A 21,596-nucleotide genomic window follows, 5' to 3' on the forward strand; every position below is an offset into this window, starting at 1 on the left:
CCGCTGGCATCGCCAACATCTAATGGGGACGGAAACCCCCTTGACGGGTTGTCGTTTAGGGTACAGAACCTTCCGGACCTCAGGAATGGCGGGCGCGGCCTCTGACGGGACGGTAGGGGACTCCTACACCGTTGTCAGCGGTGGGTCCTTGGCCCTAGGCTTGGAGGGGCCGGACCGACGGGCGGTACGCAAAGTCTCAGTGTCCCGTATCAAGTCCTGCGTAGCCACATGCCGCTCTACCAGGGACACTAATTGGTCCAGGGTACTCGGGTCACCCTGTCCTACCCACCGTTGAACGGTGACGGGTAAAGTGCGCACAAAACGATCCACTACTACCCTTTCCACCATTTGCGCCGGGCTCAGAGTGTCAGGCTGCAACCACTTTTTTACAAGATGCAATAAGTCATAGGCCTGGGAGCGTACGGGTTTGGCTTCCTCATAGAACCACTGATTTACCCGCTGAGCCCGTACATAGGTATTCACCCCCAACCGAGCCAGTATTTCAGCTTTCAGGGTCACATAGTCAATGGCGTCCTCGGTACAGAGGTCCAGGTACGCTTTTTGGGGTTCCCCCGTCAAATAGGGCGACAATACCTCAGCCCACTGGGGGGTCGGCAGCTTTTCCCGCTCGGCCACCCACTCAAACACCGCCAGGAACGCTTCCACATCATCCCCCAGGGTCATCTTTTGCAACGCTTGTCTCACCGCTTTCCGGACGCTGCCGTCGTCACCCGGTCCCGGGGTTGTTGCTGCCGGTCTGGCACGGATCGACTTGGCCAGGAGAACCATCTGTTCTTGATGTCTTTGTTCCTGCAATTGCAAGGCTTGCTGCTGACGTGCATTGGCCTGAACCAGCTGTTCTTGGTGCCTTTTGTCCTGCACTTGCAAGGATTGCTGCTGACGTTCCAACGCCCGGAGCAGGTGTGCATTGGTCTGTTGCTGCTGTGCATTGGCCTCTTGTAGCTGTGCATTAGCCTGTTGTTGCTGTGCATTAGCCTGAGCCAGCTGCTGTAGTATGTCCTCCATGGCGTCGCTGGGTTTGGGCTGTAGTATAGCCGCTCGAATCCAGGACATGTGCTACTGGGTCACCAGGGATGGATGCTACACCTCACTGGCTGGCATGCCCGCCGATTCTCCACCATATGTGAGGTCGGCTGTGCAGCAGAAGACACGGGATCCAGGCATTAAGGTTCACAGCACACGGTTTAATGTCCAAACAAAAGTCCACAACAATATACATGTGCCTCTCCAGCAGAGAGCTCAGGGAGTTCTGTTCACTCCCTCACACCCGGCACACCTGCCCTTGTTCCTCTTTCCATTTAACCCTTCCTTCAGCCTGTAGGGAAACCGCATTAACCCTAGAGTGGATTTACTTTCTATCATGGAGTGAGCACAACCGGGGCGAGACATACCGGCCGTCATAGATAACCCCGGTCACAGTCTCACAATATATTTATATTTATTGTGAGACAGGGGATATAGCTCAGCTGGGATCTTTGCTTTGGTCCAAGCGAGTGGCTATGTAGTCACAGATGACAGCGGCAGACTGGTAGGTGCCACACAGATACGGCCATGTTTATTGTGTACACTTATCTCTCAGTGTTACACATTCAAAATACAGGAAAAGAAATGACTAAGCCCGTCTGGCCACTAACTGACAACAGAAGGCTAACTACAAAATAAACCTATGTAACAAACAAAACAGTATTCTCTTACTGTGTCGGTTCCTCAGCACAGCAAGCGGAGGTATGGAGTCTCAGCACCAGCAGCCATGAGCCCGGACTGCTCTCCTCAGCACAGGAAGCGGAGGTATGGAGTCTCAGCACCAGCAGCCATGAGCTTGGACTGCTCTCCTCAGCACAGCAAACGGAGGTATGGAGTCTCAGCACCAGCAGCCATGAGCATGGACTGCTCTCCTCAGCACAGCAAACGGAGGTATGGAGTCTCGGCACCAGCAGCCATGAGCCCGGACTGCTCTCCTCAGCCCAGCAAGCGGAGGTATGGAGTCTCAGCACCAGCAGCCATGAGCCTGTACTGCTCTCCTCAGCAGCCTCCTTGTACTGAATGCCTCCTGATTATTTCAGCTGATCCAGTGAGGAATCAAAACCTGGATTGAATGTGGAGAAGGGAGCAACCAGTCCCACCGCCATTCCTACTGATTGCTGCAGGAAAAACCGAGTTCAAAATTACACTGAAATAAACAGGCTTCAGTGACTAAAGGGGGCTTTACATGCTACGACATCGCTAATGCGAACTCGTTGGGGTCACGGAATTGGTGACGCACATTCGGCCGCATTAGCGATGCCGTTGCGTGTGACATCTATGAGCGATTTTGCATCATTGCAAAAACGTGCAAAATCGCTCATCGGTGACATGGGGGTCCTTTCTCAAAGATCGTTACTGCAGCAGTAACGAGGTTGTTCCTCGTTCCTGCGACAGCACACATCGCTCCGTGTGACACCGCAGGAACGAGGAAGCTCTCCTTACCTGCCTCCCGGCCACAATGCGGAAGGAAGGAGGTGGGCGGGATGTTACGTCCCGCTCATCTCCGCCCCTCCGCTTCTATTGGGCGGCCGCTCAGTGACGTTGCTGTGACGCCGTACCGATCGCCCCCTTAGAAAGGAGGCGGTTCGCCGGTCACAGCGACGTCGCCAGGCAGGTAAGTATGTGTGACGGGTCTGGGCGATGTTGTGCGGCACGGGCAGCGATTTGCCCGTGTCGCAAAACAGATGGGGGCGGGTAACCACACTAGCGATATCGGGACCGATATCGCAGTGTGTAAAGCCCGCTTAAGGCTGGTTTCACATCAGCGTTTTTCTGCCGGTCGGCAAATAAAAGCAAAATGCATGTTACCGGATCCGTTGTCAGCTCAATGCAATGTCAATGAACTTGCGGCGACATGCATTTGCATGCGTTTGCGTGCGGCAGTTTCAGGATCCGGTGACTTGCAGTTTTTTACCTTTTATCAAAAACGCAACATGTTGCGTTTTTTACTTCCGTTCCAAAACTGCATGTCACCGGATCCTGTACAGTGCAGCAGTAGCTGCAATGGATTTCAATGGGCGGCGGATCCAGTTTCCACAGTTGCGGCTGTATGCGGCTTGCAGGATCCGGTTTGCAGTTCAAAACATAGCCTGAAGCATAGTCTCTCTCTCTCTCTCTCTGTGACGTCCCCGCTGACAGAGCGACTCCCTTCAGCTGCTGCATGGAGCTCCTGGGAGCGGCGGTGTTCTACTGCCGCTCCTGTCAGCTTTATGTAGCAGAGCTGATAGTGTCGCGGGACCTCTGTGGATTACGTCGGACCTGGAGGGGTGTTTGGGGAGTTTAATAAAATGGTGAAAGAGGGTGCTTTTTTTTGTCTTTTATTCCAAATAAAGTATTTTTTCGGGTGTATGTGTTTATTTACTTTCACTTACAGGTTAATCATTGGGGGTGTCTCATAGACGCCTGCCATGATTAAACCCTTATTACCCCGATTGCCACCGCACCAGGGCAATTCGGGATGAGACGGGTAGAGTCCCGGGACTGTCGCATCTAATGGATGCGGCAATTCCGGGCTGCTGCTGGCTGATATTTTTAGGCTGGGGGGCTCCCCATAATGTGGAGCTCCCCATCCTGAGAATACCAGCCTTCAGCTGTGTGGCTTTACCCTGGCTGGTATCAAAATTGGGGGGAACCGCCCACTGGCGGCTGTGATTGGTTGCAGTGAGACAGCTGTCACTCAGCGTGGGGGCGTGTCTGACTGCAACCAATCACAGGCGCCAGTGAGTGAGAATACGAGATTGAATAATGGGCGGCCGGCATTTTCAAAAGAGGAAAAGCTGCCGGAGCTTTGTGACAGCCGTGCAGCGCCGCACCGGTGTTCGGTGAGTGAGTGAATGACTCAGTGACACTCACTCACACTCCCACACTCACACTCTCTCACACACTAACACACTCACTCACACTCACGCTCACACTCGTCCAGAGCTGCATCCACGCTGTCATGGCAGATTCAGCTCACTCCCGATCACGGTCTTTAATGCCCGTCCAGCCCCATTCAGCTCATTCCCGACCACATGACTCAAACTGCAAGTCACAGGATCCAGTAAATAACACTTGCGTTTGCATGCGTTCAACAAAAATTCAACAGAATCCTGTAACATGCGTTTTGCGTTTATTTGCCGACCGGCAGAAAAACACTGATGTGAAGGCAGCCTTATTGCTGAGCCAGATATAACTTTCCCAGCCCAGTCAGTACATGGAAGCATACATACCTGTTCTCTAGTACTTCTCCCCTCAGCATCTCACAATATATATATATATGTATATATACGTATATATGTTTATAATATTAGTATACAATATATAGTTGTATAAAAAATAATTTAAAAAAAATGACGTAGCGCTCCGCAGTATTTTTGATTCTCAGCGCAGATAATGTGGACGGCTACGGTCTGCCACCCCTATCTGCCTGGCTTTACCTTGGCTGGATATCAAAATACAGGGAAGCCCATTAATTTTTTTAAATTATTGAAAAATAATAAAAAATAAATGCTTGGGCTCCTGCCGTATTTTGATCGCTGGTCAGGTAAAGCCAGGCAGCTAGGGGGTGGGATTCTTGGCAGCCCGCAGCCGCCCCTGGAAATTGCGCATTGTTTTTTACCAGATGCGTCCACAGTCTATACAACATGAGAACGTGAGAAGCAGAGAGAGCCATGCCAGCTCTGCTACATCGCTCTGTACAGAACGAGAAGCAGGCTGACATTGATGGGATGACTCCACAGGACCTTGGATGACATCATAGTCATGTGACCAGTCTGTAAGCCAATGTCTGTACAACATTCACATCAGACTGGTCACAAGGCTATGACGTCACGGAAGGTCCTTAAGTCAGTGCTGGTTACTGGGAGGGCACAGAAATGATCAGACATGGAAGCAGAAGTGGCCGGGGGACAGAGTCTGCAGGACGTGTCGCGTTAGGCTGCTTTCACACTACGTTTTTTTAACATCCGTCATTAACGTTTTTTTAACGCAAAAACGGATCCAGTGCAAATGCGTTTTCATTTCAATGCATTTGCAATGGACTCGCGTCAACATGCGTTCACCTGCGTTTGCGTGCGTTATAGTGAGGATCCAGCGACTTGCAGTTTTTTAACTTATTTCAAAAACGCTACTTGTAGCGTTTTTGAGCTGCGTCCAAATACTGCAAATTGCTGGATCCCGACTATACTGCACGCAAACGTATGTGAACGCTGGTGTGCTGATAGGCAGGATCCTGCTTGCTCTACTGAGCATGCCCAGAAACCAGCCTCGGGTGATCAGTCCCTCTCTCCACCTCTCTCCCCCTCCCTCCCTCTCTCCCCCTCTCTCCCTCTCCCCCTTCCTCCCTCTCTCTCTCCTCCTCCCTCCCTCTCTCTCTCCACCTCCCTGCCTCCCCCTCCCTCTCTCTCCACTCTCCCCTGCCTGAGAGCGGAGGACGCTCGTAACCAAGGTAAACATCGGGTAACCGCGGTCTTAGTTACCCGATGTTTACATTGGTAACGTGTGCAGGGAGCCGTCTCCTAGCAGCTGCAGACGCTCGTAACCAATGTAAATATCGCGTATCCAAGCAAGTATACCCGATGCTTACCTTGGTTACGAGCCTCCACAGCTGTTAGATGCCGGCTCCCAGTCTGTCACGTTCAATTCCCCTCACTCCCGATCACGTGACTCCAATGCCCGCCCATAAACTTAAAGTGACAGGATCCTGCAAAATAACACATGCGTTTGCATGCGTTTTTTTGCTGTAAAAGCAGGATCCGCTTTTGCAGCAAAAAAACGTTCATGACGCATGTTAAAAAAACGTAGTGTGAAAGCAGCCTTACCTGTAAATATGATCATAATGTTTTTTAATAATGTGCTTTTTTTTTTTTCTTACAGCCCCTGGACCTGATCTGTAACACGAGCTTCCTGGAAAAGCTCATGATCGGGATCCTGTACATGATCACTATTTGGTCAGTACTATCCCCGATCTTTATAGTTCGGGATCGCCCATCACTAGTCATAATGAGAAATGACATAGGGAAAAAGTATTGGGGAATTTAAAACAATAAAAAGACGTTTTCATAAATGTTTCCCGTTATTTTAGCAGTTTTATGGGAACAAAAAAATCTGACTTTTAACTCTAGAATATAGGATCATAGAGATACACTGCTGTGTACAGATGTGTCCCTATGTACTTGTAGACCTATGTACCTACAGGTCAAGATCACCAAATCCTCCTATCTCTGTGTGAACAGTGGCTCATTGGTACAGCAGCTGCCTTCAAATAGGTCACAAAATAAATGAAAAAGCTATAAAGACAAAAAATCCAAAGTCTGAAAACACATACCACAGAATAAACACACATAGTCACAACAGTTGTAATAAATACTGCACTGGTAGACCGGATTTGTAAGGTGACTAGGTGCACAGCAAGCAAATGATGAGGCAGGGAGGGGGAGGCATTCCCATGTGTATCGCCACACACTGTGGCTTTTTCAAGGGCAGAAAATATTTTGGGTTCTCAGACTTAAGATTTTTCATCTTTACATCTTTCATTGTTTTCTGATCGGTATATGAACTGCCACAATTGTGTTTACTATCTTTGTCTGTACATCTAGGCTTTATATCTGTATACCGGTTTCTATTTTATGGTGGTGCCAACCAATGGTTCATTTTTCTGACTTCACCTGGGGACAGGTTTTGTAATGAGTGTTTTATTTTCCATCTGAAGAGCCTTTATTTGTATCCCTATTTCAGGGGTCTACATTTACCACCCTTGTGCTCATATGTATTGTCATTTTTTGCATGTGGGGCCGTTCTATTTGGAGGTTTTATTTGCACTATATTAGAAGTGCATATTGGGGGAAACATCTGTCAGCCTAACTTGGCATTTTAAATGTTTTTAATTGGTTTAGTTGTTCATTTTTGCTTGTCATTTATAATTCTTCAATTAAATTATCTGTTTGGGTGATCCCTTTGTCTATGGTATATTTCTTTCCTTTCCCTTCCTTACATGTGTTGCTTACTTGTGCCTATGGTGATCCCCTAGGGAAGTAGTGCCCTCTGTCACAATATTTATTTGTACAACATTAAGAGGTACAAGCTGTGTTGTATCTATCGTATATGTGAATGATGCAGGAGTGTGAACAGGTACAAGTTACAGTGGAACCTTGGTTAATGAGAACAATCCGTTCTGGGACTGTGCTTATTAACCAAGTTACTCGTTCAGCAAAGCAAGATTTCCCATAGGAAACCATTGCAATGCAGACAATTCGTTCCACAGCTTGTTAAATGTCCCATCCTGGTCCCCTATTGTGCCATTCCACACATGCACAAACACACACGCACAATCACACAAACTCACACAAGCACACGCACATATTATGCTCACCTTACCTTTCGTTCCATCGTCTGCCTCCTGGGACTTGCTGTTCCCTAGTACGAGCTGAGTATCAGGTAACCATCACGACAAGAGAGGAACTTCTGCTGACAGAGCGCTGACGTCAAAGGCAGGAGCCGCTTGCCTCTGATTGGCCAGTGTGCTGCCTTTGAGTAGCGTCTGACAGGGGAAGTTCCTGCCTCGTCGTGATGCTTGCCGATACACAGCCTATACCAGCGAACTACAGGACCCAGGAGGCCGGCGATGGAATGGAAGGTACACATATTATGCTCACCTTACCTTCCGTTCCATCGCCAGCCTCCTGGGTCTTGTAGTTCGCCGCGAGGATTCCTCCCTCGTCGTGATGTACCAGCGAACTACAAGAACCATGAGATCGGCGATGGAACCGAAGGTTAGGTGAGCATAATACAGTATGTGTTTGTTTGTGTGTGTTTGTGCGTGCTTGTGTGTGTTTTTGTGGACTGCAAGTGCGGGTCAGAGCACGGTGGATGTACGGAACCGGAAGTGTGTGCGGTGAGTATTTTGCTCATACAGCAAGGCATTCTCGGAAACCGGGTTAGAAATTTACAGAAACCTTTGCTTGTTAAGCTAAATTCACGTTAACCGAGTTACTTGTTAAGCAAGGTACCACTGTATATGTAAAGTATCAGCATGGTGGCCCCGTGTGATCCATTCTATCTGTGGGCCCTACACTGCTCAGTCCAACACTGAATACAAGTAACCAAGCTTTTCTCCCCCATTCACCATTTGTGCCTCCCCTATTTCCCCATAGACTGTAAGCTTACGAGCAGTCTATGAGGATACCACTCCTCCTGGTATCTTAATTTTTGGGGTTTTTTTGTATTGTCTCAAATTGTCTGTACATGTCCCCTCTGAATTGTAAAGTGCTGCGGAATATGTTGGCGCTATAGAAATAAAACTTTTTTATTATTATTATTATTATTATGTTCCTTACCGCTCTCTCGTAGGACGATCTTCTCTATTACAGAGCTTGATGCTGCGTGCTCCACAACCACTTTATAATATTTTTTCTCAAGTGGGGTTTCTTTATGGGTCTTCATGGTCATGTCACTAATAGTTGTGTGACTGCCATCATTGTTGGGCAGTATTGTCAGGCTAGCGTCTTTGTATTCCTCATAGTTTTTATTGCCTTTATCTGTCCGGCTCCATGTAATTTTGATTTTGTTTGGGGTGAAATGTGACACCTCGGCTCTCATTTTATGGGTATCCACACGCTTTACATTCACAGCTCGGATTCCTGCACAATAAAAGAAAAAAGTGGGAATGAAATGTATGTTGTATAATGTACTTTGCATGAAATGCAAGCATTAGGTCTAATGCGGGCGTCACACAAGACGATCTATCTATCAATTTGTTGCCCGTGTCGCACAAAGTTGTTAACCCCCATCCCACGTACTTACCTGCTGAGCGACCTCGCTGTGGGCGGCGAACATCCACTTCCTGAAGGGGGTAGGACTTTCGGCGTCACAGCGACGTCATACAGCGGGTGGCCAATAGAAGTGGAGGGGCGGAGATGAGCGGGACATAACATCCCGCCCACCTCCCTCCTTCCGCATTGCCGGCGGGACGCAGGTAAGCTATGTTCATAGTTCCTGCGGTTTCACACGGAGCGACGTGTGCTGCCTCGGGAACGATGAACAGCCGGAGCACAGAAGGAGGAACGACATTTTGAAAATGAGCGACGTGTCAACGAGCAACAATAAGGTGAGTATTTTTGCTCGTTCACCGTCGCTCGTAGCTGTCACACGCTACGATATGTCATACGATGCCGGATGTGCGTCACTTACGACATGACCCCGCTGACATATCGCCCGATATATCGTACCGTGTGACGCCCGCATTAGGCAAGTTATGTTATAGATCAGAGTTCTCTTCTTATTGTTTTTTGTTTTTTTTTTAAATTAAAAAAAAAAAAAAAGAAAGGGAAGCTATGCTCCTTGCGGAGACTGACTCACCATTTCAGCATGCCAGTGGTGAGGAGGTTTTACGCCACAATGCTCTTCTGGTAAATATTCAAATTGTCTTTTCAGTGAGGAAGTAGACGAACTCTAGTGCCACCTATTGGAGGTAGCATTGTGGTGTAAAGCCTCCTCACCACTGGCATGCCGGAATGGTGTGTCAGTCTCCGCAAGGAGAATAGTTTCCCCTTTAGACCGCACTATAGCTTCTCATGCAGCCAGATCAGATCTATGCACTGATGAGGAACAACCATCCCGAACCACCATGTCTGCAAATTGAGATTCTGATCTGGCATCAATCTTAAGTCATACGACAAGGCTTGTCAAATGGCCACTTTAGACTTTTGAGGACTGCTACCTCCAATAGGTAGCACTAGAGTTTGTCTCCCTCCCTGAAGAGGCCATTTGAATTAAAAAAAAAAAACACTTCAGTAACAATATAGTGACAACCTAGAAGAAGGGACAAGTAGCTCTCTTCAGGCCCTGGTAATTACAACTGGCAAGTTTCCCATACCACAGTAAACTATCTTTGTGATGGAAGCACATCTGCAATTAACCAGGCTTGTGTTTCACACTAGGGATATGTGCACATTGTGTTTTAAGGATGCCAGCGCCCCAATCGAGGTTATGTCAGCTATTTCCGACAGCAGCTTCACTGGCACCTTAGCTATCATTTTACAGCAGCTCCACAAAGTCTATTTTCTGTCATATCAGTTATAGCTAGCAGGTTGCTTCCATCAGGAGGATTCACCTGCTACTCTGGAGTATAATACAGGAGGTAACTCAGGATCAGTAATGTATGTACACAGTGACTGCACCAGCAGAATAGTGAGTGCAGCTCTGGAGTATAATACAGGAGGTAACTCAGGATCAGTAATGTATGTACACAGTGACTGCACCAGCAGAATAGTGAGTGCAGCTCTGGAGTATAATACAGGAGGTAACTCAGGATCAGTAATGTAATGTATGTACACAGTGACTGCACCAGCAGAATAGTGAGTGCAGCTCTGGAGTATAATACAGGAGGTAACTCAGGATCAGTAATGTAATGTATGTACACAGTGACTGCACCAGCAGAATAGTGAGTGCAGCTCTGGAGTATAATACAGGAGGTAACTCAGGATCAGTAATGTAATATATGTACACAGTGACTGCCCCAGCAGAATACTGAGCGCAGCTCTGGAGTATAATACAGGAGTTAACCCAGGATCAGTAATGTATGTACACAGTGACTGCACCAGCAGAATAGTGAGTGCAGCTCTGGAGTATAATACAGGAGGTAACTCAGGATCAGTAATGTAATGTATGTACACAGTGACTGCACCAGCAGAATAGCGAGTGCAGCTCTGGAGTATAATACAGGATGTAACTCAGGATCAGTACAGGATCAGTAATGTAATGTATGTACACAGTGACTGCAGCAGCAGAATAGTGAGTGCAGCTCTGGAGTATAATACAGGAGGTAACTCAGGATCAGTAATGTATGTACACAGTGACTGCACCAGCAGAATAGTGAGTGCAGCTCTGGAGTATAATACAGGAGGTAACTCAGGATCAGTAATGTATGTACACAGTGACTGCACCAGCAGAATAGTGAGTGCAGCTCTGGAGTATAATACAGGAGGTAACTCAGGATCAGTAATGTAATGTATGTGCACAGTGACTGCAGCAGCAGAATAGTGAGTGCAGCTCTGGAGTATAATACAGGAGGTAACATAGGATCAGTAATGTAATGTATGTACACAGTGACTGCAGCAGCAGAATAGTGAGTGCAGCTCTGGAGTATAATACAGGAGGTAACTCAGGATCAGTAATGTAATGTATGTACACAGTGACTGCAGCAGCAGAATAGTGAGTGCAGCTCTGGAATATAATACGGAGTCAGTAGTCCTTTCTCACCTATCACCCTGATTGCTCCTGTCCTCTTCTCCAGAGGTGTCTTCAGAGTGGGGTGTTTCACCCGACACATGTATTCTGCCCCGTAATCTGTTGCCGCTGACACAGATACATTCAGACAAGCTGTATAGGTGAAGGTCTTGTCTTCTTGTTGTGTGGCCTCCATTACTGGGATCTTGTATTTGTCTCTATCAGACATAACACAGAATTCTTGACTTTTTTCATTTCTTCTTAACCACTTCACATCCAGGACATCAGGGAAATATCCAGAGACTGTGCAGCGGAGATTAGCTTCTTTACCATCTGTGAACGCCGGCTTCTCAATCTCTCCCATCACTGGACGCCAAAGAGAGTCTGTAACACAATATAAAGACATTTTTTTTAAAAGTTAGACCAAGTGGTATAACCTTACTCCATTACTACTGGGATTGGAATAACATTTCTGGCGAGGCACACAGACACTGTCAATCACAGCTCAACAGCCTCTGAGAGGGAGGGATGAAAGCGCATGTCCTCAGAAAAGACTGTGAAGAACTGTCCAATTGAACAAAAAGCAGAGATTTCACATACTGAGCTCCAAAACTAACAGATGTAAATAATCAGCAGTTTGGAGCTGGTGCTGGACCGAGGTAGGATGAGTGTTACTTGGCTTTGTTTTTCTACATATCAGGAAAAATTTGAAGTCCACTTGTCTAAAGGTGGAAACTAATTCAGTTCTATTTGCCATCCATTCACTTTGGCACATGTGAAATATAGGACAAAATTGGCTATAACATGACCTAAAGGGCGCAATTTTCCCAATATAGGAAAATCTACAACTATCAGTGGTAAACCATGGCCCACATTTACTGTTTTGGCTGTTCTGTTCTTAATTTGTGGTAAAAAACAATCGTTTTGTGCTCCTCAATGGCTACTTTGTATATCTATAAAGAGTGGGGTGTGTATTGCATGGTGCCTCTTAGTCACCTGACTGCTGGAACCAATTACAGGCCTCCTAGTCCTAGGAGTGACCTCTTTAGTAGTCTGCAGTGGCGTGATGGGGGTTAGTGTCGGTGAGTTTCCCTTTTATTGTTATTTTGTAACTAGAGATGAGCGAGCCTCTAGAGGCTCGAGTTCGACTCAGTTCGTCGAACGGTGGCCGCGTTCGGTTTCGGTTCGGCGAGCCGTTCGACGAACCTCTCGAACCCCATTGAAAACAATGGGAGGCAATCACAAACACATAAAAACACATTTATAAATGTACACATACAGTTAATAAACATTGCCATAACACCTGTCCCCGTGATGCGTTCTGCACTCTGTCTCCCGTCGCTTTTCCTTCCGATAATCGCTGCATCCTCCCGGTAACCAGCACTGAAGATAGGACCTATCGTAACGTCAAAATAGCATGTGACCAGTCACGTGTCTATTATCTCATTGGCTACAGACTGGTCACATGGCTTTGACGTCATGCTAGGTCCTGCCATTGCATCTCTACGGCGACATGTTCTGGCACACGGTCGACTCCCCGTTCTGCTTCCCCTTTTCGTTATTCACCGGCTGCCACAACCGATCAATAACGGAGATCACCATTGCTATAGCAACGCGCCTGTCAGCAGTGACCTCACCGCTTATAGCCAGCAGCACTGATCACTCACGGAGTGAAAAGACTGCACGGGGAACAGCAGCGTCTTTCTCCCATGCAGCGCTGCTGATGTAGCAGAGCTGCATGGGTTGAAGGAGAAAGAAGACAGAAGACCATGGATCGTGGAGGGATAAGAGGGAGTAATAAACATGGAGTCTCTAAGTGTGTCTGTGTATTTATTTCTATTAAAGTATTTTTTCTCTGTGTGGTGTCTTTTTTTTTTTTTAACCCTTTATTGGAGATTCTTAATGGCTGGGTCAAACTTGCCTGACATTAAGAATCTCTGACTTAATACTAGCTATTAAAACAAAGCTAGTATTAACTCATTATTACCCAGCAAGCCACCAGCATCAGGGCAGCTGGAAGAGTTGGATACAGCGCCAGATGATGGCGCTTCTATGAAAGCGCCATTTTCTGGGGTGGCTACGGACTGCAATTCGCAGCAGAGGGGCCCGGAAAGCTTGGACTAACCTGTGCTGCGGATTCCAAACCCAGCTGCCTAGTTGTACCTGGCTGGACACAAAAATGGGGCGAAGCCCACGTCATTTGTTTTTTAATTATTTCATGAAATTCGTGAAATAATTAAAAAAACGGGCTTCCCTATATTTTTGGTTCCCAGTCGGGTACAAATAGGCAGCTGGGGGTTGGGGGCAGCCCGTAGGTGCCTGCTGTACCTGGCTAGCATACAAAAATATGGCAAAGCCCACGTCATTTTTTTGTTGAGCAAAAAACTCCTGCATACAGTCCTGGATGAAGTATGCTGAGCCTTGTCGTTCTGCAGCTGCTGTCTGCTCTCCTCCATACAGACAGACAGCAGCTGCAGAACTACAAGGCTCAGCATACTCCATCCAGGACTGTATGCAGGGGTTTTTTGCCCCCCAAAAAAAGATGTGGGCTTTGCCATGTTTTTGTATACTAGCCAGGTACAGCAGGCAGCTACGGGTAGCCCCCAACCCCCAGCTGCCTATTTGTACCCGGCTGGGAACCAAAAATATAGGGAAGCCCTTTTTTTTATTATTTCATGAATTTCATGAAATAATTAAAAAAAAAATGACGTGGGCTTCGCCCAATTTTTGTGTCTAGCCAGGTACAACTAGGCCGCTGGGGATTGGAATCCGCAGCTTAGGGTGCCCAAGCTTTCTGGGCACCCAGGCTGCCAATTGCAGTCTGCAGCCGCCCCAGAAAATGGCGCTTTGATAGAAGCGCCATCTTCTGGCGCTGTATCCAACTCTTCCAGCTGCCCTGAAGCCGGGTGGCTTGCTGGGTAATAATGGGGTTAGGGCTAGCTGTATATTATCAACTGGCCCTAAGCCCGAAATTCATGGTGTCACTCCTATATTAGACATGGCCACCATGAATTTCTAGTACTGATAAAAAGAACCACAGCACACAGAAAAATATTTTTATTATAAATAAAACACAACACAATTAGTGACTCAATCTTTATTGAAAATAAGAACCCCCCCCCTCCGCAGTAATCCTGGGTCAAGGGTCCTGCGCCGTCCAATCCAGATCCAATATCATCTGATCGGTTTGCTGGAAGGCAAAGCGATCAGATGATGTGTCAGGTTCAAGGGCCTGAATCACATGACACAGCAGCTGATTGTATAAGCGGCTTTTATACAATCAGCTGATGCATCAGTGCAAAAAAAACAAAACAAAACAAACTACACACTTCAGTGCAGACTCCTGTCCGACAGCATCAGCTGATAGTTTAGCGGGCCGGTAAAAAGCCGGCCTCACCGCTCGACTTATAGTGTCAGCTGATTCCGTCAGGTGACCGCATCAGCTGATCATCGCCAGGTCTGAGAAAGAGTGAGAGAAAGAAGAGAGAGAGAAAGAGAGAGAGAAAGAGAGAAAGAAGAGCGAGAGAGAAAGAGAGAGAGAGGAAGAGAAAGAAGAGAGAGAAAGAGAAAAAAAGAGCGAGAAGAAAGAGAGAGAGAGAGAGAGAAAGAGAGAAGGAAGAGAGAGAGAGAAGGAAGAGAGAGAGAGAAGGAAGAGAGAGAGAAAGAAGAGAGAGAGAAGAGAGAGAAAGGAGAGAGAAAGAAGAGAGAGAGAAAGAAGAGAAAGGGGAGAAAGAGAAAGGAGAGCGAGAGAGAGAAAGGAGAGAGCGGAAGGAGAGAGAGAAAGAAGAGAAAGAGAGCTCACAGCTGATGTCTGGCTCCTCCCCTCAGTGCATAATTAAATTCTAATTATAAATATATTATAAATATATTATAAATATAATTAAAATTAAAAATAAAAAAAAAAACGGGACTAGAACTCGCGATCTAATGCTTCATAGGCAATCTCTCTATCCACTCAGCTACTGCCTCAGCTCTGGTCTGTCTCTGCTGACCACGCGATTCACTTCATTGCTACGTGGAGCTGATAGCTAAGAGCACTCGTGTTTTGTAGCAGAGCTGACAGTGTCGTGTGGATTACGTCGGACCTGAAGGGGTATTTGTGGGTTAATAAAGGGGTGAAACAAGGTTTTTTTTTGTTTTTTATTCCAAATAAAGGATTTTTCGGTGTGTGTGTTTATTTACTTTCACTTTAAGTTTAATCATGGAAGGTATCTCGGGGAGACGCCTGGCATGATTAAACTCATTATTACCTCGATTGCCACCACACCAGGGCAATTCGGGATGAGCTGGGTAGAGTCCCCCGGGACTGTCACATCTAATGGATGCGGCAATTCCGGGCGGCTGCTGGGTAATATTGTTAGGGTAGTGGGCTCCCGATTACATAGTACTCTCCATCCTGACAATACCAACCTCCAGCCGTGTGCCTTTATCCTGGCTGGTATCAAATATGGGGGAACCACATTTTTTTTTTTAAATTTATTTATTTTACTGCACGATATAGACCCGCCCACCGGCGGCTGTGATTGGTTGCAGTGAGACAGCTGTCACTCAGCTTGGGGACGTGTCTGACTGCAACCAATCATAGGCACCAGTGGGCGGGGAAAGCACGGAATAACTAATTGACTAATGAAGCGGCAGCCATTTTCTAAAGAGGAAAAGACACTGCAGATTTGTGACAGCCGTGGAGCGAGGCGCCCGTGATCGGTCAGTAGGAAAGGGAGAGGGATTGTGCTAGGGACTCAGGACGTATGCAGATAGCAACATGTGCACATAGCCTTACTGTTAAAAGCCACGTTTATTGTGATCGAACCGTTCTCGAACCTAACTCGATCTCGAGCACCCTCCAAAATCACTCGAACATGAAATTGGCGAACCTGGAACCTCGAACATCGCTCAACTCTATTTGTAACGTGCTGTGTCTTGCAAAAAAAAAATTGTGAGTTGGACAGCCAACTTAAGGCCACTTTACACACTGCGATATCAGTACCGATATCGCTAGTCTGGGTACCCGCCCCCATCTGTTGTGCGACACTGGCAAATCGCTGCCCGTGCCGCACAACATCGCCCAGAACTGTCACACTACTTACCTGCCCGGCGACGTCGCTGTGACCGGCGAACCGCCTCCTTTCTAAGGGGGTGGTCCGTGCGGCGTCACAGTGACGTCACTGAGCGGCCACCCAATAGAAGCGGAGGGGCGGAGATGAGCGGGACGTAACATCCCGCCCACCTCCTTCCTTCCGCATAGCGGCCGGGAGGCAGGTAAGGAGAGCTTCCTCGTTCCTGCGGTGTCACACGGAGCGATGTGTGCTGCCGCAGGAACGAGGAACAACCTCGTTACTGCTGCAGTAACGATTTTTGAGAATGGACCCCCATGTCACCGATGAGCGATTTTGCACGTTTTTGCAACAATGCAAAATCGCTCATCGGTGTCACACGCAACAACATTGCTAATGCGGCCGGAGGTGCGTCACCAATTCCGTGACCCCAACGACTCAGCATTAGCGATATCGTAGTGTGTAAAGCCCCCTTAAGAGATGATTTTCGATGCTGCATATTTTAAAATTCCTAAGGGGAAAAAAATAATTTTTCTTTAGTGCATTTCCTATGTTTAGTGTTACTATGAGCTAATCTCATGAAGAGGTTTATTACCTGTGATTGACACCTCCTGTTGTCCAGTCTCGTTTTCATGGCTCCATTTGACTTGTACCCTAAATCCTTGATCCTTGAAGAGATGACCAGGAACCCGACATTCACTTCTCACATTAAATGTAAAGTCATCATTCTTTGTATATTTCTCACTAAGTGTCTCTATCTCCTGGAAATGTCCAAGTCCGTGGCTCCATTTTATCTCGATGTCTTTAGGATAAAAGTTCTGCAGAAAGACAGAACAGAGGACGTCTCCATTGTCACCCAGAGACATCTGCAAGCGGTCGGGCATTTCTGGCTTTTCTGGAAATAAAAGACGTCATTATTATTGAGTATAAAAGCTTTACAGTTTATCTGTGCCCCCTCTTTATTATTCTTGGTGATTATTATTACTGACGCACAACAATGAATTTACACAAAGAATTATTGAAAACATTGGATTCTCTTACTGAAAGTGAAGCTACTGGTAATACTCTTCTCCTGAGTTTGCTTATTACAGAGGAACGCGCAGGAGACCTGAATCTCTTTGTGTTTGGATATAATCGGTGTAAAGCTCAGAGTAGAGATGGCATGGTGGATATTATCCTCACGTGATCGATCAGTTTCCACCTTGTAATCACTTCTGGCTATGAGGGCAGCTTCTTCATCTCCTTCCGGTCTATCATCTGTGACTATAATCTTCTCTTTATTACTATCCACAATTGTCCAGGTCACCCGCACATCATTAGGACAGTTGGAAGCCGTACAGTAAAAGGTGACTTTGTCGTCTCCAGTCTGCACCCTGTGAATGTGACCCACCTGAAACTTCTGCAAATCTATAGAAATTAAAAAAAAAATGAGTTCATCCACATCAGTAATTCTTTCCCAATCCTTGGAATCGTTGCAAACTTTCATTAGTGTAAAATGTTACCTATAAACGGTGATACTATAGAAGCCGCTCACCTTTCTTCATGAAATACCAGAGTCCTGGTAGTGAGATTACCAGCAATACTGCTAAGACACCGATGATACCAAAATGGCACGATCTCTTACAATCACCTGCAAGAATAAACAGAACAGAACGTAGAGTAAAACCAATGACAATCCTTCCAAGACTATGAACAGAAGCAGATCACCTCAAGACAGCGATGCACATGGAAGAAAGGGGGAGAAAGAGAGAGACAAACTCATTGCAAAAATTAAATTGCACCTTATTTTGGTATCAAGTTTTGCTATCCAGAACAAAGGAGTCTGACGTTTGGTTTTAAAGTTCTTTCCATAACCTTTGAGTCCGGTATTTTCCAAAAGAGTCCCGCAAAGGTTCTCTACACAGAATAATATAGTGCAAGGAACCACATGGTCTTTTTCTCTGGTATCTCTGCCCTTGGCTTTACATACTTTGTCAGCATCTTGTACTATGCTTCTCATAGCCAGAGTGAAGCGCGTGTATCCACTATAGTTACTATGATGGATCAGTGGAATCTTCGCTGTACAATCTCAGCAAAGACTAAGCTTTGACCAGTCAGTGTTCAGCTTTAAATTGGGTAGAGCCGGCAAGTATGTTACATGTGACTACATTATCATTCATCTTATTTATATCATATGGCGACTAATGAAGAATCGTGTTCGTTAAGTATAATATAAATACACACTGCTCAAAAAAATAAAGGAAACACTAAAATCCCGCATCCTAGATCACAATTAATGAAATTTTCCAGTTGCAAATCTTTATTCATTACATAGAGGAAATCGTTGAAAAAAAATATAAAAATAAAAATGATCTATGTAAATCAAAATGAATATCCCATGGAGGTCTGGAAGTGGAATGGTTCTTCATTCAAAGTGGAAAATCTAATTACAACCTTCTCCAACTTCAGTTGAAATGCCTCAAGACAAGGAAATGAGGCTCATGCCGGCGTCACACGAGACGATCTATCGTGCGATATATCGTCGTGGTCACGGATTTGGTGACGCACATCCGGCATCGTTTGCGACGTCGTTGCGTGTGACACCTACGAGCGACTCTGAATGATCGCAAATCATTTAAAAATCGTGGATCGTTGACACGTCGTTCATTTTCATAAAATTGTTTGCTTTTGTGTTCACATATTGCTCCGTGTGACATCTTGCCAACGATCAACAACGTCGTTTGGCCATTCGTCATTCGTAGACCCGGGCGTGTCGGGTCTACGAATTATACACGCCTCCCCTGCTGTGATAGGTGTTCGCAGCGGTGAATGCGTGACAAACGAGGCACCCGCAAATGTGTCCTTTAATATCACAGACAACCAATCAACAAACGTATTGAGTACACACTATTGACATGTTTCAAACTTTGAGCGTGTAGCGGGAGAGGCCAAGACACGCCTAGGTGTATGATGAGAACAAAGATACGTCTACGTCGCGGCCGAAATCGTTTGAAGGAATGCTGTGTGACGGGGTTCGCATGACCGCCAGGATCAAACAATATATCGCCGATCGATGATGTGTCATTGGTGAGTTGTGTACGTGTGACGCCTAGTAACCGACCTATGTGCGATCTTGGCAAATCGTATGCACGATATGGGCGTGTCGCATCGTTTCAGAGATCGCACGAAAGATCGTCCAGTGTGAAGCTGGCATTAGTCGTGTGTGTGGCCTCCACGTGCGTGTATGACCTCCCTACAATGCCTGGGCACATGCTACTGTAAAACTTAGAGTGTGCAAAAGAGTGTCTTACCAGATATTAAAATAAAAGTATGTTACTGTACAATCACCTAGTGTGGTTGTGAAAGTCACAACCAACATAAAAAGCACACAGATAATAGGCGGGTGCCGCAGCCCCACGTGTAGGTATCTTCAATGCTGGAGAGTAGAAGGGGTTAACGCCGCACTGTCGCCAAAGATAAAAAAATTGTTGATTTAATGAAAGATTATTTTATTCCGTAGGTTACACGTTTCAAGGTGAGGACCTCTTCAGGACCACAAAAATCAGAAAAATCAACAATACAAATTGATTTTTCTGATTTTTGTGGTCCTGAAGAAGAGGTCCTCACCTTGAAACGCGTAGACCTATGAAATAAAATAATCTTTCATTAAATCAACAATTTTTCTTGTATCATCCTTTGGCAACAGCGTGGTGTTAACCCCTTCTACTCTGCAGCATTGAAGATATGGGCATGCTACTGATTAGACGATGGATGTTCTAGTGAGGGATCTCCACCCAGACCTGGATTAAAGCATCAGTCAACTCCTGGACAGTCTGTGGTGCATTGGTGGATGGAACGAGGCATGATGTCCCAGATGTGCTTGATTGGATTCAGGTATGGGGAACGGGCAGGTCAGTCTATAGCAGTGATGGCGAACCTGTGGCACTCCAGCTGTTGCAAAACTACAATTCCCATCATGCCTGGCCATTCAAAGCAAAAGCTTTGGCTGTGAAGACATGATGAGAATTGTAGTTTTGCAACAGCTGGAGTGCCACAGGTTCGCCATCACTGGTCTATAGCATCAATGGTTTTATTATGCAGAAAGTGCAGACACACTTGAGCCACATCAGGCCTAGCAATGTCATGCATCAGAAGAAATCCAGGGCCCACTGTACCTGCATATGGTCTCACAATGGGTCTGAGAAGCTCATCCCAGTACCTAATGTCAGTTAGGGTACCTCTAGCTATCACATGGAGGGGTGTGCAGCCCTCCAAAGAAATGACTCCCTACACTATTGTTGACCCACTGGCAAACCGGTCATGCTGGGGGGTGTTGCAGGCAGCAGAACGTTCTCCATAACATCTCCAGATTCTGTCACGTCTGTTACACTTGCTCAGTGTGAACCTACTCTCATCTGTGAAGAGCACAGGACGCTAATGTCAAATTTGCCAATCTTTGTGTTCCCGGCAAATTCCAATTGCCTTGCACAAATGATGTGCTTACAGCCTGACATCCACTTGTGGACATCAGGCCCTCATACCAACCTCAATGAGTCTCTTTCTGGCAGCTTGTTACGTCACCGCCGGAGTCTGCTCCAGCGACTTCTGCTCCGATCGCCAGGCGACGCCGTGTTCCTGCCGTGGATGGTGCTGGTCATGGGAGAAGAGTCGATGCCAGCAGCACCGGTGGGCACAGGCTCCGATCATCCACTGGGGTGGGTTATCTTGGGATCTGCAATACCGCTGGCTGACTGTGGGTGGCATGTGTCTTCCAGCTGAAGTTGCCAGCGTTCAGCTGCAGTCAATGGGAAGACACCACACCCTTCTTATTCCCCCTCCTGTCACATGACCACTGCCAGAGATAGTTCTGATTTTCCTGGCTCCTGTTACGTCCTATTCTGTTTTGTGATTCCTGTGTGCTGACTTCTGCGTGTTTTCTGACTACCCTTCTGCCTGCTGTTTCTGTACCTCGCTGCCCGATCCGGATTTGACCTCTGCTACGTTTGCTGACTATGTCACTGCCTGCCGATTCTGTCCCTGTTGCGCAATTCCTGGTTTGACCCTGCCTGACTACTACTCTCATCGGACTGCAGCCTTCCACAGGTAGTCATCACCAGGGCCCTGTGTAATTCCAAATCACTGTATAGGGGTTAAAGGGTTTCAGGGTTCTGGGGGTCCTGTTTGGTGAGTGGCTTCCCTCTAGTGAGCAGACACATGATATTAGTGGCCTGCTCCAGGTCATTTTGCTGGGATCTGTGATTGCTCCTTCTCCTCCTCCTTGCACAAACAAGGAGGTAGCGGTCCTGCTGCTGG

General features: G+C 46.7%; 1 protein-coding gene across 1 annotated transcript in view; it reads right to left on the minus strand.

Annotated features, from left to right (window-relative positions):
- LOC142246485 (uncharacterized) overlaps window positions 1–21,596 on the minus strand; it is an 82,044-nt gene that overhangs the window by 22,194 nt on the left and 38,254 nt on the right. The window contains exons 5-9 of the mRNA XM_075319547.1: window positions 17,839–17,934; window positions 17,346–17,711; window positions 16,900–17,199; window positions 11,284–11,634; window positions 8,361–8,663 (exon numbers count right to left, since the gene is read on the minus strand). Of these exons, the coding sequence (XP_075175662.1) occupies window positions 8,361–8,663; window positions 11,284–11,634; window positions 16,900–17,199; window positions 17,346–17,711; window positions 17,839–17,934 (1,416 nt within the window). The remainder of the gene's footprint in view (window positions 1–8,360; window positions 8,664–11,283; window positions 11,635–16,899; window positions 17,200–17,345; window positions 17,712–17,838; window positions 17,935–21,596) is intronic.

The sequence above is a fragment of the Anomaloglossus baeobatrachus genome, chromosome 7 (genome assembly GCF_048569485.1).
Source record: "Anomaloglossus baeobatrachus isolate aAnoBae1 chromosome 7, aAnoBae1.hap1, whole genome shotgun sequence".
Lineage (NCBI taxonomy): Eukaryota > Metazoa > Chordata > Amphibia > Anura > Aromobatidae > Anomaloglossus > Anomaloglossus baeobatrachus.